The following is a 23493-nucleotide window of genomic DNA, read 5'->3' as shown; positions in this document are numbered from 1 at the left end:
CACGTGCTTTCGCGCTTGATTGCGGACGCGTTTGTTGACTGTTTGGGAGTATAAATACCAGGTGAGTGTGCGGTCACTTCTTTCACCTTTCCTCCCTCGCGGCTGCCGGTATTAACCCAATGGCGTAGCACTACCACTGCTGGACCTGTTCCTCGGAATAGGTCCTTGGGATGGTTTGGACCCCTCAAGCCACTGCAGTCCTGCTGCTATCCATGCTCATCGCTGCCCACGACTGCGATCCCTGTTTCTATCCCCCCTCCAAACCGCTATCACCCTCTCCCCAACATCCTACCTTATCGACCTGCCCACCCACCCTCGCCCGCTGCCACCAACTCATCGCAGGCTGGCGCCGTTATCCGCTCTCGCCCGTGCAGGCGCCGTTATCCACTCTCGCTCGTGCAGGCCAGGCCCGCCCCGCGTGGCTCTGTCTGGTCTGTGCGTCAGGCCCGCCCCGCACGACTCTCGCGTGTGCGTTTTCGCCTGACGGACCCGGCCGGCCTCGCCGGAGCACGTCGCCGGAGCACGTGGCAACCGTTGCTGGTCACCCGCTCCACCTCTCCTCTCGTCTCCTCCACCACCCGCCTTACCTCGTTCTCCCCCATCTCCCTCTCCCCCAACCCATCTCCCCGCTCGCTGGCTGAGGCTGCGCTGAGGCTGCGCTGGGGGGCTCCGCGGGCCAGGTTTGCATGGGGCGGGCGGATTCGGCCTCGCTCGCTCATTTGAGCGAGGCGAACTCGAAGGGGCTGTGCCAAGCGAAAAACCTCCGGACGTTGCGCGTTGGCCGTTTGGGTTGGCCCAAACGGCCAACGCCGCAACGTCGGGGGCCAGCGCGAACGAGCGCCCGCGGGCACTCGCTCGGGTCTGCCCGCGGTGGTTACTAGCTCACCACCGCGGGCGCTCCTTGGGTTTCACCCGGGTGGTGGCCTTGGGTTGCACCCGGGTGGTGGGTGAGTGGCCCTGGGCCACTCCTCTGGTTACACCGGGCAGACGCAGGGAGCGCCCGGGTGGAAGCCGTTGGACTACCGTGCGGGCAGGCGAATTGCGCTCTTGGCAGCACGTGAGAACTTCTCCCGTGCCCGGACCGACGCGCGCCGTAACCCACGAACGTGGCGACTGCAACTCTGCTCCCCCTTCCTTTGCGACCTCCACCCCCACCCTACTCCCTCTTCACCACCCTCCCACCTTCTGCGCCGACCTCATTGTCAACAAGCGCCCGTGGTCGTCGGCCGAAATCCACCCAGACGCAGAACTACGGGCAAGTCTGACCCAGGTGGAACTTTTGTGTCCACCCGAGTCTCTCGTTTGCCTGTACTGGGTGGATTCGTCTGTCTGTCCACCGGGCACCTGTTGACATGCTCCTGGGTGGACACGGTTAAGTCCACCCGGGCGCATTCGTTTCTTGCGCCGGGTGCATCCTCGCCTTTCCCCCAGGCGGACGAGGTTATCCCCCGGGCACTCGTTTGCCTGTACTGGGTGCACCTCTGCCGATCTACCGGGTGCATGTCAGCCCTGTCCACTGGGCGCTCGCTAACATGACCTGGTGGACAGGCAGAGGTGCACCCCGGGCGCTCTTTGTTTGCGCGCGCGAGCGGTAGCTGTCGCCTATTGTACTAGGTACTGGCCTTGTATGTAGCAGTAGGGTTGTATTCGTATGCAGCCGTCCCTGAAATATAATCTTTGACTTTCTGTGCTGTTGATGGATGACTCATCGCTGGTCTTTCCTTTGCAATCCACGTTGTTATGGCTATAATCCTCTATTCAAGGACCACCTAGCACGGTTCCTCAAGCGTGACAGAACTCTGCTCAAAGACAAGGAGAACTTGTTGTGTGCAATTGCAGCCTCAGCTGAGCAGGTATGTCCGACCTAAATTAGAGCAGCACAGATCTAATCCCCATCTTAGATAGTATTCATTCTGGATTACTTCTCTCAAGCGCTTGGTATTGACGTCGCCACTATACCCATTCACCACTATCCTAAGATTCTCGCCGAGTTTGTCGACTATCAAGTTCTTCGCTACGCCCAAGGGACTCTAGGAGACACTAGGGAGAGCCGTGCTGATGCACTGGGCCAACTGACTCGAATTCGGGCCACCTATCTGAAACTTGTCCCTCCACTTGTGCGTTGCAGTTGATTATTAGCTGGCTCAACTCAGATTGCTCTCCTTATAGCCCAAACCTCCGCGGAAATACTCGATACTGGAAAGCGTACTTGCACCTTATGGTTACAACTATGGATTTGGAGGATATGAAGAAGATGAGGAGAATCTGTCTGATGTGGAATTTGGCGCAGACGACGATGAGAGGACGATGAAGATTTTGAAGATGACCAGTCTATCGACGATGACGGCGATGATGAAGATGATAACTTTTCCGCGATGTTCGTTTGCGACCGGGAGGCCACCAATAACTCCAACGCGGACTTCAGCCGACTTGACCAAGTCAAAACCAACCTGCAAAATCTGTTCTTTCCGGTGGGAGTTCTGACAAACCCAGTACAAACTCAACTCATTCATAGCAGATCATTGCTTGGAATTCCTCAAACTCTGGGGCCGAATTCTCTAGTGCAGTGAAACAATGTGTTGACGACCTTCGGTGGATGCGCAAGCTCAAGATTCGGGAGTATCAGTCAACTATGTTTCGAGATCGCTTTATGGTAAGATATTTGAATGTTAAATGCTGGATTCTAACGCTGCCCCTCTAGTCATCTGGTCTTCGCCGTCTCATGTTTCAGCTATCACAGTCCGACAACCTACTGGAGCAACGTTATAATGGAATCTTTCTCCCATCGTTTCGTAAATATCGTTGGAAGATGGCCTATAAACTGTTGCTGCGCGACTGGCTTTATGGGCCCGGCAACGTACCAGACGTTCTCCCACAGAATGCAACCGCCAATCCAACTGTTGACCCCTCATTTGCACCTCTTTTTCTCGACTTTATGAGTGCCCATCGGGAGATGCATGCGTGGCATCATGACCCGATGACCGTATTCACCTTCTACTCTCCCTATGCCTTTGAGCTCAATTGGCGGCGCTGGATTGAGCCGCATATTAGGGCAATCGTTCGCAAGGTAAAGTCTGCTTTCCCCTAGTTTGTTCCAAGCTTGATTTATCTCAACAGACAACGAACTTGGTTAACTCTACTATATGGGAAGCGTGCGCAGGAATACAAGGACTATGCCGTGACCTGGGCAGCAGAGGGCAATCGCCTAAAACCTAAGCCCTGCAAATCGGTATCTTCTTGTTTGTCAGTTGATCTATACTAAATTCATATCCAGACTGCAGAGGAGCCAAAGGAGGTCCAGTATGCAACACCAGATGAACTTGGTGTCAAGTTTTATGGCTCCCGACCCCAGGTACTCAAGCGTTGTGGTCGTGATATCATCAGGTTCTATGTTCATGAGAATCAAGAACGCCGACTGGTAAGTGTCTTTCTTATCTTTTCTTCTCTATACTGACTACCTTTTATCAGGTTGGCGGTGTTCACTTTCAAACTTTCTCAGAGCAAGTTCTGCAGATTCTTCTCCAGAATCATAGGCTTGTTGTCATTCATGGGATACGTCGACGGGCAGCCCTGGCGCAATGGTCACATATTGGGACCATGACTTCATTGGGTACTAGCCAGCCTAATGGTGGAGCACCGGGCTCTATCTATAATGCAAATCCCACTCATAATGCGAACACTGAACATGATACGCTGGCACTTATGCGGCAGGCTTTGGTATTTTCTCTGTTTGCGCTCAATTTATTCTAATATATTTTAGACAACTGATCTACTTGTTGAGGCTGCTCGGTCTATCTTTTCCGGAGCCCCAAAGCGTTACCGGGAGCTTACGGAGGCCTGTGAACTGGGTCTTTTTGGGAAGTATGGACTAACAAGCTATCACTGCTGCAATTTTGTAAGCTGTGTTCACTGCGACCGCGATGTCAAGGGGTATCATCTTCATCCTTGCTTCCAACTAATTAAGGAGAAGTGTCAAAAAGGCGATTTCGACTTTGTCTATTTACTTTGGCGTGTTGGCATCCATACCGAGGCCAATGCAGGCTGGTGCGTTTTTTCCTTTTTTTCCATGACGAGTTAAGTTAAAATCTTAATTATAGGCTCTTCGATGGCACTGAGCCCCATGATTCTGTCATGCCAAGTGCAGAGTCTATTAATGCAGGAGCACGATCGGAGGGTGACCACAACTCACATGTCTCACGGAACACAACCAGAGCAAGACGGTGCCATGAGGCTCAGGAAGCTTTTGAACATTTGCTAGCAGTAGAGAATTTATAACTACATGTTCTTATATTCCTCCATTTGTCATTCTCCAGTCAGCCTCCATGCGGTTCATATCATGAAAAAAAGGTTGTTTCCCTTTTTTCTCCAAGTTCTGGACAATCCACTCATTCCTAATGAGAATCATCTCATCTAGGAAAAAGTTATATCTATATATATATTTAGTTGTACTGATAATACCAATAATAAAATTTAGGCTCACCTTGGCTGAGTCATTTCTCTGGTAATTGTTTGAAAGGCACCAAACCAGACATTGGTCTGCTCTGCATTGGATGAGTTGAATGTCCAAACTGCCTTGCCATCCCTGATTGTACGCAGTTCAGGACAGAGAGAGGGAATAGTATTCTGGTTGCAAAAGGCATCATCATGCTTTTTGAATGCATGAAAGACATCTACCACCCATCTGACAAAGTCAAAATAGTGGTCTTGCTGGGTGCGAATATGCTTCAACAGTAAGCATGCCTTGTCAAAGAAAATATGTGTAGGCATAAGCCATGGTTCTGGAAAGCTTTTCTTGATAAAATCCTAAAATAAATAGATAAATAATATTTGTGAGATCAAATAGAGCACTGAACCTTAACTGATGCAGGGCCCTCATGTGAAAAGAATGTCGCACGGGAAATGATAACCCCACAGCATAATACAAAAAGCTGCTCATTGTGGGTCCAGCGCCGACTAGTAACCAACTTGATTTTCTTTGCGGAATTTTCCTTTGAGGATGAGGATGAGTCATCAGTGATATCATCAAGGAAGGACAAAGGAAATGCATCTGATCGCCGTTGAGTAGTTGGACGATCACCCTTTAACAGTCGGCGCGAAAGGTCACGGAAGGCAGCATCGTCTTTTTGTTTGAGTTCATCCTCCTCTGCCCTGTGTTCAGGGAGAGCACAGGTCAGATTGCCGGCAGTTGCAAGGACAGTACAGCCTTTGACTGCACATAAGCCCTCTCGGTCCCGATGCTCCCAGCACCATTTGTGTTTGACTGACAAAAGACGATTTTGACAGTTAACCTCTGAGCAGCAGGGATGTCCAAGTGTAACACCATCTGTTGTACCACCCCGAATGTAATCTGTGGTGATAAATATTCAATCTCTGATTTACGCAAAAATTGCACACATACATGTGGTGTTATCCTCTCTGACTAAAAACTGGACACAACTTTGGCATCCGTGGAGATAATATGGCTGGCCAATGCCTGCCATTTGTTGATTACTTTGATCTAGAGCCTCATCTAGACGCCGCTCTTGAATGCCATTATGAGGCACCTGCAGTACTTGTCCTAGATTTGACCGGTTGAGCCTGCGGCGCAAAGCAAAGACAAAAAAGCCTTCAAGAATGGCCTCTGGAGCTAGCTCTGGGAGCAGGCTTGAATTTGGTGGCATAGCTGTAGCAGTGTTTGCAATACGGCCGTTGTAGATACGTGCAAGATTTGTTGTTGAGGTACTAAGACAAATCATCAGCTGAAAAACTTTAATATTAATTGCTCTCTACTTACTGAGCATGGCAGATGCTATACTCAAATAACTCACACAGCTTATCTTCCAAATAAGCAGTCTCGGTTGCTTGAATATATGGAGCATTGATCAGATAGTACTCTCGTTGGGCATCTGGATGAGATGCATTCCGCACAAAATATGTGGGATAGTAACGAATCTTGCATCCTGTTAAATCACTTAGAGACTCAATATTTATGATAGATATACCTACCACTACAGTATAAAAGAGATATCATAGGCAGGTAAGATACCCCGATGCAGGGTATACAAGCGCACAAAAGTCGAGCCAGGATTGCCTAACTTGGTATGACAGTCAGGGCAATGGCGGTGAGGGGGGTATAGCATTTCAGCGCCTATATTGGCTCAGTTATAATTTTCTATATCTATGAGATCGGCGCACCGAGTTTAAAGAATTCTCCATGTTCTCGCAAGATGTCATCCGTCTCATCATGTAACACCGGCCCTTTCCACTGCTTGATATATGGATAAAGCATGGACCATAACTTGAGGATATCTGCTGTAGCTATGCTTGGTTCATCTTGCTGTAGCACATGGAGTAGCAGTTGAACGATGGGTGAAGGCAGTAAGGGAATTGCATTGGTACGTGCCCCAGTGACTCCATTGTCCACAATATCCCAAAGTCTTTGAACAATGGATATGAAGAGCAAGACAGAGTGTAGCTCCTGAGAGAGAGAGGAGACCAAATTGGCAACGCTGAGTAGAGCAGAGATCATTGTGTACGATAAGAGATAATATCAATCATCAACGTGACATCACATCTAAATTAGCCAGGGGGAATCTGGATATGCCCCATGGGTAGAACACCAGGCATAACCTGGGCAGACAGGCAACATACCCCCATGGAAGTCTATAGCTCCCCCCCAGGGGAATATGCTGCATGCACTGAGTAATGACCCCCATTTACCCTGTGCAATGGTGTTTGTGTACACAGTGCACTCAAGCAAAGGTGCATGCGACAGGCCTGTCTCATGTCTCATGTCCCATCACCAGATCAAGCGGCTTTCTGGCCTAAGCGAGCCCCGCATCACCAAAAAAACTTGATCACGAAGAAGACTTGTGTTCGTGCAAATTATTCATTGAATAATACAGGTCAGTCGTCAGCAAAAAAAAAAGTACAAAGTAACACAAAAGCAAAGTGTAATGATGATACGAGAGAGCACTAGAATCCGAGAGATCCATGCTCACTCGGCAGGCCGTATTTCAGAGCGAAGACTTTCATCACAAGCTGCGCTGCATAGGTACCCTCGTACTCCTGAGAACGATCCAATTCCGCCAACGGGTTGACTTCCCCCTCCCAGCAATCTCCTCCTTCAAGCGAATCAGGAGGGCATTGATGCGTCTGAGGAAAAATATCGGCGAATATGGAGGGGTTGCTGTACCCGTCCAACATATGGATCATACGGGTGCGCTCGCGGGGTTCACGGTGGCTAAATGCGTTGTCGAGAGCGTCTGCCTCTGCACGCGTTATGCCAACGGCCGTTTGGAAAGCGGGGGTATGAGTCAGGTCGAGGGTGCAAGGGAGGTCAAGAGGTTGGAGGCCAGGTTTGCGCCGTCTGATCAGGGACAAGGGAGGTCGGCCGATACAACTATATACCGAGCCATCGTCCCAAGTGGAGAGGAGGAGTAGGGACCCCAAGACGTGATCCTTCAATTGGTATTCTAGTCGGTTAAGAAAGGGATTCAAGACTTCATGACCGTCTGGATAGTAGATCGTTGGTTCATCGAAACTCCTGATGATGACTAGTAGTGGGTTGCGCGACACACTCTTAAAAGCAAACTGCAAAGGTTGAGACCAGGGATGGTGGGAAATAAGCGCGTAAAGCCACACACCGCAAGTAGCGAAATAAACTCCTCTGGCTTGCCCTTCTTGACACTTGGTAAACCAATGACCTTGTTCAGGCCGTAATGGGAAATTAACTCCCGACACTCCTTCTCGAGATACGCGTGGAGTTCGGTCTGAAAATCGTCCTTCCCCGGAAGGCGTCTGAAGTCCAAGTCTAGCACAAAAAAACCATGGAGGCGACGGTCCCACGGCCTCGAGGTCAAGGACTCTTGCTCAAGTAAGATTTGAAATGGGTCGTCAGGCGGATTGTAGTCTCTGTCGAAGGCAGCTGAGACCATGGACGCGAATAGGTCAAGGCCCCAGCCTGGTGGTCGACGTAGGAGGAGGGCATGGCGACAGTCGATTAAACGGGCGATTTGGGTGAGGGTGTGGAGCTTAAAGACGAGCGGTACACCAATCGCATTCACAATAGCATCGAACTCTTCTTGAGGATGAGGCAAACGCTGGGTATCATCAGCGGATTCAGACTATTAGACTGTACGCACTTGTATAGTTGCTCCTCTGGCATATATCGGCCCGTAGATATGAGTTAGAAGGCTGGGTTTCATGATTTCTTTGGACTCGAGAGAAGACCAACTCTCGGTCGTCGGCGCGTCTTGAGAAAGAGAACCAGAATCGCTGCCATCCGAAGAGTCATGTCCGTCAGAGTCTGAGGTAGCCGCCTGAACTACGGTGACTACTTTGAGCTGGTTGGTGGCAAGCATGGATTTCGGGACCAAGCAGTGAGCACGTTTGTCACTTGTGACCAAAGCCACGTGTTGCAACGATGTCGTTGTAATAATTTGGCCAATGCCATATTAGATTTCGCACCCAATCTTTCTTTCTCCTCCCGATGGCTGTCGTGGACCCGGGAAGCTATGTTTACCGTGTCTATATATCCGGCGTCAAGGCCGACTGCAGGCTATCACAACTATCGAGCGCTGGCCTTTCAACCATCCCGGCGTCTTCCGCAGATATGACGACAACACCGCGACAACTTGTTGAAAAGATTGCCCGGACTCACCCGACGGTTTGCCACGGAAAATGCTCGACATTCTCAGAATTCAGCTTGTCCGTCGCCACATTCTTCTCACCCCACAATCCGAATGACCCCGATATGAAACTACCGAACATAAGAGAACGCGACGACAACATGCTCAATATCGATGAAGCAATACGATTGCCTCCCTCAGTATCTGCAGATGTCGAAGGAAAACAGATGGTGCATCTACTTGTCGTCTTGGACGAAGAACTACAAAAATTCAGCGACTCCCGGGCCGCCCAGTCAGTCACTGTTTCCAATACGGAGCCTACATCCGAGCGCTACTACTTCGCTCACGTTCGTAATGCGCCGGACGACTGCTCTCTCCACGATACCAAAGATCTCATTCTACTGCCGTTGGAATGGGTTCCCTCAAATGAGGACAACGCAGTAACGGTGAAGGTCCTGTGCCAACTAGTCATCGAACAGCATCGATCGGAATGCCACGAGGCCTGTGCGCTGCTCAAGTTATTGGGGGCCGGCGTAGCACCCCCCATATTCTATAGCCCAAGCAGCGCGGATGATACAAGTATGCGCGCCAAAGGGGGCGATGGCACGACACTTGTACGTCGCCAAAACAATGTCATCCGCCCAGAAGCTTCTCTCCGGGTCCAAGCCCAACCGTCAGAGCCCGCTGGAAGCCTCGTCCATTTATTGATTTTTTTACCGCCTGGTAGCGTTATGAAGAGGCCCGCGCCGAACGCCGAGTCAAATAGGGGAAGCATTTTGAACACACCTTCATCAAAACGACGCCGTTTGAATGTGGAACACGAACCTCGCAACGCCGACGATCCTGAGGTCGTGCCAGTGGGTGGCCTTGAATCAAGATTATGGCAAGTGAAAAACAGCAATCCGGTCAGTTCTTTTCTGTCGTCTTCACGCTGGCAATGCGTTATTGGTTAAGCTGACACCAGGCCGCCAGATGTATCATGCCGACTATTCTATGGAGACATTTGATGGGCAGTGGAAAAACACGCTTTTCAATGACCTGACCACACTGGCGGAAGATCTTCGAAAAGCGGCTTACGATGAATCAGATGGTTCAACAAGAGCGTACATCAACCACCCCGCTTGCGTTCAGTTAGCACCGTACATCATTAGCGCGCTCATTGCTCTCTGTGATCCTACAGTGGGGGAAACGACATGGAAAAGGTGTTTTGGGTATTCCAACACAGAGCCCCCCGAAAGGATGTTCGCCCTCTCGTTGGAGATTCAAATTTCCGCGAATCTGCATGCAAATTTTTTATTGCAGCAACTGAAGATCTTCTGGATATCGTACCAAAGGAAGACAGGCGAACAACGAGAGATAGATGCAGAAACTCCGCATGTATTTCTCAAATCCATGTTGGTGAGTCATAAACTTGAAAGCATCTCAAGCTTCAAGCTGTCCTTAACCGGGACTCGGATTCTAGGAGACGATGAAAAAGAACCACAAGAAATTATTCTTCGCTGTTGTCTTTCATCCCGCCATCTTGCGAGGGAATCCGGGAGTATTCAAGCTTGGAGAGCAAGGCTACAAAGAGATCGCCAAAGTCTTGGAAGAATACAAAGAGAATGTCGTCGTTCTAAGCGTAGCGCCATGCCCTGGCGTAAATTTTTTGACCTATGATGAGGTCATCAAATTTAGCTCAGGCCGTCCACCAACTGACCTGCTTTTCTATCCGGAGTTCATGCGACACTGGGGCTTTGACCATAAACAGGTCAAGATTCTTGTCAGGCATTACGGCGGCAGAGAAACAGCAGAAATTCGACAAAGAGCAAGCAATGTCTTGGAAGAACGATGTCAGGTCATGTATCATGATGGCTTAGACGGCACGAATACCTCCGAATCATCGCGTTTTTATCCCTATGCGCCGGTTATAACAGTGATGGGGGCTTTGTGGAGCGGTTCAGAGCCCAAGATACAAGAAGTCTTGTCCAAGTTGCGTGGCTTTCCTAATATGGCCCAATGGCAATGGAACGGTGTTGCTGTAATTGCCCATGCCACAGTCCGCGAGGATCGTGCTTTGCTCAACACCCTGTTATATGGTCAAGATGACTCGAAGGTGCAACCCGAGGCCGAGTATGACTCTCCTCCGTTTTTCGCGCTCGATGACATCGGTTGCAAAATTGTCGCAGCACATCTTCAGCTCGGGCGGCCTGACAACTCGTACCGTGACTCGGACGTCCCAAGTACGCCAGCTATACAGCCCCTCCTGCTTTTCCGGTACATGAAAGCAATGGGCATGGTTGACATGTCCTTCCAGCGAGGGGTACTAGTGCATAAAGTGTCTATACGATTTGTCAACCAGCACATGCAGCACTGGGTATGTGCTCCCTACCGCTAGTTCAAGATAGAATGACCTGTTTTTCACTAGGCGGCTAAATCGGTGGCATTCAACTACGATCAGCTTGGGTTCTGTATCCACGATATCGCAAATGGACTCAAGCCAGAATTCACAGTCGCATCGTGGATTGGTTTTTGGGCCCGCACCCCCATCATCGGCTGATCGGACAACGGCACGCTCGGCAAAAGCTGTCAAATGTCATTTTGGGATTGTCGCTTTGCTCTCCGCTTCCCATGATGCCCTCTTCGCCAGACCTCCATTGTCCGCCCAATATGACTTCCCAACAAACTTTGCCACTCTGTACAAACCACCACAAACCACCATCTCTACCCCGTCTCATTCCTGATGCCTGGTAAACCGAAGGACCGCACCCTGCCGCCAAATGGCATTCCCCGACTCACTGCCGCCGACATCAATCGCAAACTACCCAAAAAGGACATCTCATTCCACAAGACGACGCAATCACGCGTCCGCCGTAAAAAAACTTGAATTTATTTATGGATTTTTCTCTCTGTTTCTTGCTCCGGCCACCCATCCCGCCTCCTGCCTCCCACCTCCGCCTCCCACCTCCCGCCTCACGGTGACGCCGAGCCACTCTCACACACACTCCGGAGGCCGAATGACAGCATGGAGAGAACCCAGTCAAAGCTTGGTCAAAGCACTCGCCGGCCGGGCAGCCGAGACATGCCGTGACATGATGGGGGTGCAGGCCAGAACGCCTCGTGGATTCAGCTGACCCTCACACAGATGCTCAAGGAATTGAGCATCACACAAAAGGTTGCCCTGCAAGAAAACAGCATCCAAGACATGGTAATGAACAGGATCGTCGGGTATGACATCAAAGTCAAACCGCCTGGGTTCTCTGCACCACTCCAGGAAGTTGGATGCTTCGCCACTTCCGCACCAGCTGAACCATTCTCCCCATGGCGGATTGATGGTCTTTCTCTGGTGGACACGCGGTTCATCGGCTTATCCACAGCACTCGCATCCAAAACGCTCCATTTGTTCGAATTCAAAATCGCCCGGCTCCAACAGGTGTACGAAGCCACATTCGGACTACTTGTCACTGGCGATGCACGGCGTAGGCCTTTGCCGCTCACGGCTCTGAACAAATTGGCCGATTTCAACGATTATCTTGATCGTCACAAAGCCAGTTTCAAAGAATGGGTCCAGACAACGCTGAACTTAGCTGAGAGACTCTACGGGATGCACCGACAAACTCTCCAGGACGAAATTAACAAGTATGAGGCTTCCGCATGGGATGAGAAATCAGGCTGTATCGACGCGGATTTCTCCAAAGCGCCGAACTGGGACAAATTCCGCATCCACTTCACCCCCAAAGGAGTCCGCCTTGTCCGCCCATTCAAAGGACTCATCCTGAGGGCTGCCCAGCAGATGTTTACCTACCCATATGCATTGGCAAAGGGTAAGAATGGTGACCCAGATAGGATAGACCGCCAAGAAGCTCCGCCAGGTCAAGGTCATATAATCCAGCCTTTAGCTGTGTTTGTGGTTGGTCCAATCGTTTCTGCGCACAACTACCCTTCATTGCAAACCAAGTCACTGTTCCGGTCTAAAGTATAATCTCCTGTACCTTCTCCGATGTATCGCTTCTTGAATGCATGTAGTAATGGAATTAAGCATCATATTTTTCGGACGACGAGTACATCCATACTTCAGTGCCAGAACAGACATCACGACCCTTGCAGAAGTCAAGATCGGAAATGGTTCATGTCATTGCAACCTCCCGCGTCGAGTAAAACCGTATTTGAGGGCAACACCTTCATCACTAGCTGTGCAGAGAAAACACCATAGTTTTCTTGAGAATGGTCCAATGTTGCGAAGGGGTCAGCTTCGGGTTGGGTCTCCCATATGAATAGGCGTGGAGGGCATTTATGCTTGGGGACGTAGTCGCTGAACACAGACCGCGGATAACGCCGTTCCTCTATAATGTCAATGACGCGTTTGGAACTGCAGTCACTATTGTCCAAGATAGAACATGTCCTAGTCTGAAGCATCGTCCACCATCTCCGCCACCCGCATCCCAATATTGGCCGCCATAGCTAGAAACAAAACAACACACAAAACCGTCGGCCCATACTTGTCATAGTACAAGCCCTCTGCCCTCCGAGCGCGTAGACGGTACGCCCGGTAAACGAATATTGCGGCGGAATACGCAATGGCCAGGAGGGCTGCGAGAGTAAAAAGCGCAGCGCTAATGAGACCATACGTGTCACTGGGTTCGGTAAAGTTGAGCAGCGTAGTTGCAATTGTGCCAATGAATACAGCATTATGCAGCCATTTCTAGGCAAGAATCGTGTTAGCTCAATACCAAGCACAACAAGGAATCTCACCAAGAATGTCCGCTCGGCAGCGAAGTATACCTTGGGTTCGATGCGTATTGGGACAGATATCCGTTTACCGGGTGGGGCATGGACATCCCGTGACACTCGTCGCTCGTCATCCCGTGGTCGCGGTAGAAGCGGGTCATCCTCATCTCGCTCTTCCTGGTCTTCCCGCAATGTCTCAGTTGACTGCTCTTCTTCTCTCCGTTTCTGTGCCCGCCTCTCGCCCTTCAGACGATCCCTCAATGTCTCGTCGAACGCCAATGATGGGGCAAGTGGGTCAATCGACAAGGTTCGCGGTTTAGGCGGTATAGCGAGGCCCTTGCGTGGACTGGAAGGTTTGATGTCGCCACCGTTGGTTTCGTGGTTGGCAGGAGCCTTGCCTTTCGCCTTGAGCATTTCTTCCCGGAACGCAATCGCCTCGGCAACCTCTTTCCCACTCAACCCCGTCCGCTTGTCTTCATCATAAGCCGGTTGGCGGTCAGCATCATCGTCCTCTTCTCCCTCTGACAGCGGTTCATGGTAGGCATCATCACTATTCGGTGACCTAGTCCCACCCGTAGAATGCTTCGTCGAAGAACCGGCTGACGGTGTATGCGGTGGTCGCTCGATAACACTCAGGTAACCCGTATCGGGTTTCAAGATGTCAATGTCCACTGCAACTCGTCAGTAATTTGTGTGGCTCTAAAAAAAGTCAACGAACTCTGAGGCAGCCAGAACGGAACGAGATCGACGCGGTTAGGTAAAAGCGTAGCACATCCATGGATAAACTTGCTACGAACGTGCGTGAATGCTTCGTGAGTCCACGAGGCCTGGCCAAGCTCTGCCAAATCCACTCACCTGAACTTTGGGACAGCTTCAACAAGATGCGACTGCACCAACTCCATCACCCATTCCGGAGGCTCTTGGCCAAACTGTGTTTGAAGCTTGACTTCGAGAACGCCATATCTAACCCAACGTCAGAAAACGAATGAAAAGACTTTGTGGTCACACACTTGAACTGTTCTTTGTCGTCTGCCGGCAACTGCTCAAATGGATAGTCAATTCCAATATCCGTTCTCCGCCAGTTATCACCCGCTCGACTCCGCCCATCCCAATTGTCCTCGCGCACCATCGTCAACTCTGTGTCGAGCGATATCCGGACTCGAGCATCACCAGGAAGTTGGAATGCTGTCCGGTTGTAGAAAGAACGCATGACTGACAAGCTGGTGAGTTGGATGTTTGCCAATTCTTACTCAAGACATACCAGGTTGCAACTTTCTTGACAGAACAGCATACTGGACCTCATTCGCCAGCTGAATCATGGAATCCACCTCCTGTTGCGTCTTTTTGCCCTTGGTGACTAGTTGTTGAAACTCTTCGTCAACGGTGTACTCGCCTCTCAAGAATGCATTGACGAGATGCTCCTTGATTGGGAACCGGGCTTTGACGGACTTTTCGCCCGTCCAATCCTCTCGATGGGTTTTCCGCTCCACGAATATCTGGACTAGTCAGTGTAGCCCAAGTGGCAAGAGGAGGCAAGACAACTCACCGTTTTGACGCCCATGTCGCCGTACCACCGTAAACGAATGGCTTCTGCACCTTCAGTCTTCTCCAAACGACCAAGGTACAGCTCGAGGTCCTCGTTATCGAAATATATTGACGTAATGGCAGCGTCCTTGGGGTCGAACTCCTTCTCGGCATTGAACACTGTTCAAAGTTAGTGATCCTTCGTGGTCTCCGACTGTTACAAACCGAGGACAGGCAGGTGACGCAGAATCGCAAGCTTGAGCGGCACGAGGTTGTCTGGATGCACCCAATATTTCGTCGTCTGTCGCACAAAAGCACTCTGGCTCCCGCCAGCACTCGAGTCGCCCTGGACAGGATGGCCCCTTGTCCTCACCAAATCATACAACTTGGAGAGCTTGACGATAAGCGCGTCCCAGTTGTACTTGTAAAACGCTCGCTTTTCGAGGTAGTCCTGGACGAAGGTGGACTTGAGAGATAATCCCGTTAGTTTCTGGACTCTGAAGTCATTATTCTGGAAAATAGAGCAGGCGGGCACCAACGTCGTGTTTCTGGGAAAGAGATACTGAGACCGAGCTTGTAGGGAAAACCAAGACAATGCTAACCTTCAAAATCTTCATGAACCCCGTGATGTTGAGCTTGGTATATAACGCCAAGTCGTGAACGTCTGCAACGAGATTCGCGACCTCCTCCTCCAGCCCATGGAAACGGGCCTCAAGGGCATCGAGTGAGTCGGCGCCCATTGAGGAGACATCCTCGTCGGAGTCAGTATCGTCATCAGAGCCACCGTCAAGGCCAAGACTGTCTTCCAACTGGGTCTCTGGGTCAGGGCTGCTTGGCGAACGCATCCGGTGATGTCGCGGACTCCTCAGCGCATTCTCCTCAAATATGCGCTCCTCGTTCACCAGCCGTTTCACGTCCTTCTCCGCTTCGCGAATGCGGTGAGCGAGCTCGGTGGTCTAGAAGCACGCGCAAAATAAACATTGTGTCGTGAATGGAAACGGGCAACGGCTACCTTCGCTTTTTGAAAGTCGTGGATCTTGTCGAGCTCCTTCTCGAGCAGTATAGTGAACTCCTTCTCGTCCTTGGACCTCCAGCCATGCCCTGTCGTACGAGCCTATCAATACGGATAAGCATACGAGGATACACGGCCTGCGCAAGATGAATTCACCTTGAGCTCGCGCTTCAAAAGGTTGTAATCAAGATAGAATGGGCGCCATTCGTTGTACAAGTCCGTCTATGACATAGTGATTAGGCAGGTGGCGGAAGAAGACACCGAGCCCTTACACTGATTTTTCGACCAAACTTCATAGCCTAGTGGGAGGAAGAAGGGTCGGGATATATTCGCATAACAAACACGATTTCCGTGGGACTGCAAGGAGCAAAAGGCCGCTGAGCCGACAAACGTTCGTCTGTCAAAGTTCGAGAGAAGACTTGAATGCACAGCCTCCGATCGCGTGATCAATTTTGGTCCGGCATCAATCTGTGGGCGCTTGTCACTGTGGGTCTATATGTACAACAAACAAAAAAGACAACTATTGATACAGCGTACAACATTATTTGCGCTTCCATCTGTCTACTAGCTCTTGCTCACGTGTTTCGTCTTCTTGGTCATCCTCCCACATTATAAACGACATTTCCTCCCGATTTGAACTCATAACGCGTCCATACTCCAGGAACAATCTAGATCTGGTCAGCAAAGTTCTCAAGCAGCTCTAACTCACCTATAGTTATAAGCCACCAAGTCTTCCTTCCGCCAAAACTTCCTACTCCATTCCCGCCCTGCTTCGGCAATACGTCGGGCCATGACATCATGGGCACCTTGACCGCTTGGATCCCCACGAAAGAACACAAGTGCGTCGAGCAGGTCGCTGAACGAGTTTTGGATTGGGATAAAATGTACCCATGGCGCCAATCGATCGGTGAACCTGGAAGAAGATTAACAAAAGGCGACATCAACAAAAAAAAAATGTTACCATTCTGGATAGCCGCTCGCCTTGAATATCAGAGACCCGGAGTTCATGAGACGCTTGAAGCGACTAGACCAGCCATTCCCATCCACCTATGTGGAATGAGTTCAACGAGAAAGAAAAACACAACACTTACGTCGAGGATAAACTTGTAGTGGGCAGCCTTTTTGAGATCATGAGCTGCCCGCCATTCGAACATCTCCTCCAACTTCGCGCATTCCTTTGGCTCGCAGTTCAGAGGGCGGCCCGCAAATGCCACATCCAGCAAAGCATTCACAAAACGAGCACGCGGAACCTCTTCCGGCGGGCCAACAGGCGAAACTTCTTCTTCATCTTTCAGAGGCATCAACACGCTTGCATTGGCTCCCCCAGAACCTCCCGCCAATGCAGCGAGCCGAATTCGATGTGCCTCTCTCCACCTCCCATCAGCCGCATGCCAAATTCCCGTGTTGCTTCCCCGCCACTGCAATCGTTCGTCTGTCCGTTCCTCCCAACTAAATCCTAAAGGTGGTGGTCGTCCTTCATTGGGAAAATCGTCAGTTACCCAGTTCAGCGGAACCGCTGGGCGGATGTCACTGTGCAGAGGCGTAGTACTGTAGCTGAATTGGGGAATCAGCCTTCGATATGGTCCAGGACCGGTACCATGCGGGAGATACGCCCCATGGGTATAAAAGTGCGACGGGTGGAGACAAGGGTCCATAGCGAGGCGGTGATTATAGACAAAAGTCTTCACCCGAGGATCCTTGTCAAAACGGTCAATATCGAAGCTGGGAAATTCGTCAGTAAAAACAAATGTGCAAGCTCAAGGACGAACATGGTTGATGTCTGCCCAGGAATGGACGGAAGACCCGTATTAGGATGTAATTCGTCGAAAGGTAATGGTAGAGAATCGAGGCGTGCTGGAGAAAAGGGCGGGCAAGCCGACAACCAGCCATGCTTTTCCGACGGAGGTTTTGCTATGTCAATATCTGCATTGGATCAGATTAGCTTTCTTTTCAGCAGAGGTGGGCCGTGATCAACGTACATCGACCTTCCTTGGCAGCGTCAAGAGCCAGTTTGCGCAGTTCCCACTACAACGCCGGTAAGAAAGGGTCAGAGGGCTACCAAAAAAGACCACTCACATCAGTAACGAGATTGGGGTTATCATGCGGACTGAAAACAGCTCGGAACGCAGGCAGTTCGTGCTCGACCTCGTCGAGAAGCTCGATCATCTGGAATGCGCCTTTGACGAGTTCAAAGCGGACTGCTTCATTCTCCGGCAACGTAAAATTGAGTAGCGCGAGTTTTTCTTCGATCAAGTCTTTCCCAATGGTGTATGAGTCAGCATGTGCCTCCCAATCGGTTTGAATGCCCTGTAGATCGAGCGGTTCAACACCATAAAAAGGCCCTAAGTCGCGGTCGATTTGGTCGTACTCGTCAGGAAGCTGGACTCTGTTTGCTACCACGTAGCCCCACCAAACATCAAAGCCTTGTGGAGGGGGCCTGTTGTACCGTCGTGTGTATTCTGCAACAGCTTGCCGGAGAGTTTTACTCGCAGAAGCAAGTTTAGTGTCCCATTCGAGTTGCGCTCGCGCGACGAGGGAGAAAATGGGATGTGGGGCGGCGGGATTGACTTCGAGCAGTCCATCGGATCGAAAATTATGCTCGCCTAGCACGGTTGGGCGAGCTGGAGGTGAGCGAGTTGAGGCGGGGATCTCGGCTGGCCCCAGAAAGATGGTCGAATACTCGCGGTGAGTGAAGGTACGCGTTGTCCAGCGGGTGTGGGTATATATTTGCGTGTGAGTTACTGTGGCCCGTCCTGCAGCGAGTTTAAACGCGATCTTGGTCGAATGCTGGGCATCGAAGACGACATTACGCATATGGGGGGCGAACCAGAAGAGGGCGAGGAATATCAGAAAGAAAATAATGGGACGCCGCAAAGAGCGACGCCGCAGAACGGTGTACAGTGGCGGACTCATGCGAGTTGTGGGTCGGGTGAAGAAAAAGTGGAGGGAGGGAGGGGGGTCTCAGTCTCGATCGGTTCACAGCTCGCTCCAAATGGCAGCATCCGCGTGGGTTTCCCGTTGTCTGGGCTGAACATCGGGTCCAGAAAAACTTCATTTAGGCTGTTAGCTTTGGATGGCAGCCGAAGAGGTTAGGTTTGGCCTAGGGGTTGGATCGCGGCATAATGCACAGGAACATCCAATTAAGAGATCATCCTGGGAGTTGGACAAGGATGTGCGTGAGGCTTCAAAGTGTTGAGTACGGCCATTTGTGAGGGAAGAAAGTGAGGGGAAGCCTGAGGCTTCGAAAGGCGGGTCACGTTGTGACATTAGCGGTATGGTTTCGTCGGTGCAACCGATGTCGATGAACTTTCGAGCTTTTCAATAACGACCTTCAATCGCTCTGCTCACCAAACATCCACAGTCTGATTTAGTCTGAAGGTAGTCAGTGAGTAAGTATTGACGGCCAGTGATGATCATTGCCGTCCAGGGTTTCTCATCGTGTCCTCTGGAAATCGTTTCAACCCTCGCAATGGTCGCGTTATCAATTACCTTGGCCTTGGTGAAAATTAGCAAGAAAACTAAAGCAAATTACGGCCCCGGTGTACGGTTCCAGACGGTTCCTTGGACGGTTCCCCAGATTCAGATGATCCTAAAAATATCTGAACGCCCACAAACCATATGTTCCGCCGCATAACACCGCTTTCATTCGCACACAGAGCTGTTTCTGACTCGAGCCACCATCACCACCTACCCATGTCGCTTGACTTGCCTCTCCCTTTCCTCATCGGCGTTGTGTTTGTTGGATACCGGGTGCTGCGTTTCTTGCAACAATTGAGTGTCAGTGTCCTTTCTCTCAAATGTTCCATACTCATTGCTCATGGGATTCCAGCTCCATGGCTACACTAAGGGATACAGGCCTCTGTTAGACCCCCATTCTCTCCCTGGAAATGCCATTCCGGCAACTTGGTGGCACATGGGCTTTATGTGGCCATGGACACAACGGAAAATAGGTCTCGATTAAGGGCTATTTCGTCCCCAACATCCCTAATTTACTTCTTTTCTAGCTCATTTCCACCATACACGCGATCTAACCACCATAATACCCATTCTCGCGGGCAAGAGCATGTACATTGCCGCTTCTGTGGGTACGGCAAAACAAATCTGGGGGAACGAAGCAAAAACACATTTGATCAAACCCAGCGATTTCACAACGGAGGGGTGAGTTGGCAACTGCATATTCTTATGTTTTCAAAAGGCTAATCATGTCGCCAGAGTTTGGGGAAACAGTATTGCTTCTGCTAATGGAGACGACTGGAAACGACATCGTCGCGTAGTTGCTCCTGCCATCTCGCCCAAAATGTTTACCTCTTGCTCTTGTATTTTAGACTTGCCTTTTGACACTCTTATAGGATCTCGCGCGTCGTCGAAGAATCCTCCGTGGTGTACGAAAAAATGTGTCAGGATCTCACCTCCGGCGGCAAATTTAGCACGCTCATAAATCTGCATTCTTTACTACTACGGGTATTAGATTCTCTTCACCCAAATGCATTGGCCATACTTATTGATCTCAACCAGTATACATTTGTCATGATTTGCCGTTGTGGATTTGGGATGTCAGTTGAGTGGAAACAAAGCATGGCAGCTGATGAAGTGGCCATCTTTGACCGTGCTCTCTCTGTTGCGTCTGCAACCCTTATCCATCGCCTCATCTTTCCAACTTGGGTTTGGCGACTCCCTATCCAGAGGTCAAATCTGCGCCAACGCTACTTGGCCCAACTAATAACAATCAGGTTACGCGATATAGACCAATCCTGGAAGACAGTCTTGACTCTCATGACCTCCCTTGCTACTGAACGACAAGCACAGTATTCAATCATGAGGGAGCTTGGAGAGGGCGAAATCACCGACCTTTTCACGAAATTAGTGTCTTCCACCGATGAGACCTCGCGCTATATGTTAACGCCTGCAGAAGTAGTAGGTGTTTCGACTTCAAGTTCCACCGTCGTGTCCAATTTACTCAACCTTGTTAGACGGGGAACATGATGTCGCTTCTCTTTGCAGGCCACGGTAGCATTTAGAGACCCTACGTTCAAGTGCAACTAACAAATTTATAGAGACGACGAGCAGCGCGTTGATGTCAACATTGGTGTTTCTGGGTCTCCATCCCGACACGCAACAGACTGCATATGACGAGATTGTCCGCGAGATACCCTTTCCTCAAGGAATGGTCAGCTGCTAATTTTGAAGGAATGGTACCCCTATTCTTACTCGTTTCTAGACTGTGCGGAATATCTTCGCACTCAAATACCTTCTCGCTTGCATGCACGAGGCCCACCGGCTTGTCCGTCAGTGTCAGGGAAATCATATCGATGTCTATTAACCCAGACGTAGCTGCAACCATCAACCTACCCCGCGATGTGCCAGAGGATATGGTTCTGCACACTCAATTGCCTAAAAGGGACGTTGTAATTCATCGGGGTTCACGAATTATGGTCGATATCATGGCCGTCTGTTCGTCCAGCTTCCGACGCTTTGGTCTAGAGCTGACTTGAAACGCTTACATAGGCCACAATCCACACGACTTCCCCGCTCCCGAAACCTACAACCCATCTCGTTGGATGTCCCCAGACTTGGATGTAAAGGAAGACATCATTATGTTTGGAGCGGGTCCCCGTGCTTGCGTAGGTCGTCGGTTTGCACAGGTCGAGGCTCTATCGTTCCTCGTACACTTTCTCCATGACTGGAAAGTCGAGACAGTTCTGCAAGAGGGGGAAACCCACCAAATGGCTTTGGATCGTGTCTTGACTGGTGCAAGTATGCATGGCACCGCATTCGGACTGGGAGAAGTACCCGTGAAAATTGTGAAGCGTAACGAGAGCCAAGCTACGAATCGTAGAAAGTAGTACTTGAGTGCGTGAAATCAAAAGTCAGCTTAGTCATCTCCGATTTCGGACCGAACGCGATATCGCGTGACGTGACCGTTCTCAGGCGTTAAAGCCGAATCTGCTTTCACCCATGTCCACATACGGCGCGACCTCAGCCCTTGTACGAACGCCGAGTTCATCGTCGTCCCCTTCTACACGCACAAAAATACTTCTCCTTGGCCAGCGCCGCGCCGGAAAATCTTCAATCAAAGAGGTCCTTTTCAATGCGCTCCCGCCAAAACAGACTTTTCATCTCGAAACGACAATGCGCGTTGACCGGCACCCTTACGAGTGAGCTGTGTCTCCTCCCCCACCAGTTCTCGCCGCTCAGAACGTCTCCAGCACGATTATTCCGCTCGAGATTTGGGACTGCCCGGGGAACGTAACCGTCGACACACTTGGCGCGCCACTGTCGCAATTTGGGGCTCTTATATTCGTCATTGATATTCGTGTAGTCCCCTCCCGTTTTTCTGTGTGCTTTAGGGACTCAGGCTCTTTCAGGATGTGTTCAAGCAGCCTATAAACAAGCTAGTAGAGTTTATTGTGGCTGCACAACAACAAAATCCGTCCATCTTTGTGGAGGTTTTCGTGCACAAGTCAGAAAAGTTTCAGGAAGATGACAAGATTGGTGCGTCTGCATTTTCCTCTTGCTTTCAAGGTCTCTAACCCACACCCAGAAAACTTCCGGCAGATCCAAGAACGTGTTCATGAGTCGCTCATCGACCGGGAGTGCGACCAGATGCCGTACAACTTTCATCTCACGTCCGTCTACGACCACACCCTGCATGAAGCTTTCTCGAAAGTCCTCCACAAACTGATCCATCCTTTGCCGTTTCTGGAAGATCTCGTGAACGTCTTTTGTGCCGTATGCGACCCGTTTCGAGCAGAATTTGGGGGTGTCTAATGCGTGGTTTAGAACTCGCAGTCGCCGAAGGCGTTTCTTTTCGACATCGCGTCCCGACTATATGTGGCCACCGACAACTCTCCCGTCGACTCTGCCACTCATAATCTGTGTTGCGACTATCTTGCCATGCTAAACTCTTTCGGGCCACTGTATCGGTAAGTAAGCAAATGATATAACACACGCTCAAAATCTCACGTGTCAACAGAACGCCAACCTCCCGTGACAAACGACTGCGACTACCTGAAGAGCCTGCAAGTACAAATGGCCATTCCTCCCTACCGCCCACACCTTCATCATCATCATCATCTACCTCCTCACTTTCCTCTCCCACCAAAAGCACCTCACCCTCTCCCGAACAAGCCCGCTTCTACCCCTCTGCCGCCGCGTCGCTGCACCCATCGACACCGGGAACAACTCTCACCTACCATCTCGTCACGCCCCACCTTGCGCTGGTCGCTCTGGTGCCAACGGCGGTTTACGAGGGCAGAAGAGGCCTGCTCGAATATAATGTCGTCTTTGTTCGGGAGGGCGTGCAAGAGATTTGGGAGGTTGAGCGGGAGGTAAGGAGGGGCTGCGCCGCGGTAGTCGAGGACTGGTTTGTGCTTATTAGAGTAGTTACCTAATTTAACTAGATATAGCATCAATATACCTTCATACTTGAATTTTTCTTACCTTGGAGTCAGTAGTTTGCCTTGGAATAAGTTGATTTGTTAGATGGACTGAAAACTTGAAGAAAAGGAACGAAAAGAAAATAGACGCTAAAGGTCCCCACAAGGAAACATGCGGTCTCTGTACCTACGCACAAGCTCCCCACCATGTATGCTACAGAAGACAGCAATCGTTGTAAAAACCAATGCATGTAACATCAACCTC

General features: G+C 50.5%; 5 protein-coding genes across 5 annotated transcripts; 2 read left to right on the top strand and 3 right to left on the bottom strand.

Annotated features, from left to right (window-relative positions):
- Positions 1 to 6954: 6954 nt before the first annotated feature.
- MIND_00268500 (AAA-ATPase-like domain-containing protein) lies at positions 6955 to 8351 on the bottom strand (the record flags this gene model as incomplete). Its single annotated transcript, XM_037359559.1, has 3 exons — positions 8124 to 8351; positions 7626 to 8081; positions 6955 to 7572 (listed from the first exon to the last, which is right to left on the bottom strand). Exons 1-3 carry the CDS (start codon positions 8340 to 8342, stop codon positions 6955 to 6957), a joined length of 1293 nt encoding a protein of 430 aa, XP_037224654.1. The 5' UTR covers positions 8343 to 8351.
- Positions 8352 to 8470: 119 nt separating this feature from the next.
- MIND_00268400 (uncharacterized protein) lies at positions 8471 to 11148 on the top strand (the record flags this gene model as incomplete). Its single annotated transcript, XM_037359558.1, has 4 exons — positions 8471 to 9514; positions 9582 to 10007; positions 10072 to 10965; positions 11017 to 11148. The coding sequence occupies 4 exons, from the start codon at positions 8471 to 8473 to the stop codon at positions 11146 to 11148; spliced, it is 2496 nt and encodes an 831-aa protein (XP_037224653.1).
- Positions 11149 to 12990: 1842 nt separating this feature from the next.
- MIND_00268300 (SPX domain-containing protein) lies at positions 12991 to 16148 on the bottom strand (the record flags this gene model as incomplete). Its single annotated transcript, XM_037359557.1, has 12 exons — positions 12991 to 13290; positions 13341 to 13987; positions 14035 to 14105; positions 14172 to 14279; positions 14327 to 14528; positions 14578 to 14812; positions 14863 to 15020; positions 15066 to 15330; positions 15380 to 15796; positions 15853 to 15954; positions 16009 to 16074; positions 16125 to 16148. The coding sequence occupies 12 exons, from the start codon at positions 16146 to 16148 to the stop codon at positions 12991 to 12993; spliced, it is 2595 nt and encodes an 864-aa protein (XP_037224652.1).
- A 245-nt stretch (positions 16149 to 16393) lies between these two features.
- On the bottom strand, positions 16394 to 18765 carry MIND_00268200 (SPX domain-containing protein; the record flags this gene model as incomplete). The annotated part of the gene is made up of 7 exons (XM_037359556.1): positions 16394 to 16520; positions 16562 to 16765; positions 16814 to 16899; positions 16944 to 17574; positions 17622 to 17775; positions 17832 to 17877; positions 17929 to 18765. 7 exons carry the CDS (start codon positions 18763 to 18765, stop codon positions 16394 to 16396), a joined length of 2085 nt encoding a protein of 694 aa, XP_037224651.1.
- Positions 18766 to 19470: 705 nt separating this feature from the next.
- On the top strand, positions 19471 to 23243 carry MIND_00268100 (Cytochrome P450; the record flags this gene model as incomplete). Its single annotated transcript, XM_037359555.1, has 17 exons — positions 19471 to 19629; positions 19682 to 19802; positions 19857 to 20010; positions 20065 to 20151; positions 20202 to 20537; positions 20583 to 20817; positions 20864 to 21019; positions 21071 to 21137; positions 21184 to 21303; positions 21358 to 21684; positions 21720 to 21727; positions 21781 to 22007; positions 22059 to 22167; positions 22218 to 22344; positions 22394 to 22581; positions 22633 to 22775; positions 22826 to 23243. 17 exons carry the CDS (start codon positions 19471 to 19473, stop codon positions 23241 to 23243), a joined length of 2982 nt encoding a protein of 993 aa, XP_037224650.1.
- Positions 23244 to 23493: the final 250 nt, after the last annotated feature.

This window comes from Mycena indigotica (assembly GCF_014461135.1).
Source record: "Mycena indigotica strain 171206Taipei chromosome Unknown Mind.scaff0002, whole genome shotgun sequence".
In the NCBI taxonomy this organism is placed as follows: Eukaryota; Fungi; Basidiomycota; class Agaricomycetes; order Agaricales; family Mycenaceae; genus Mycena; species Mycena indigotica.
The sequence above is the reverse complement of the archived record's forward strand: the minus strand, read 5'-3'. Positions and strand labels throughout refer to the sequence as shown.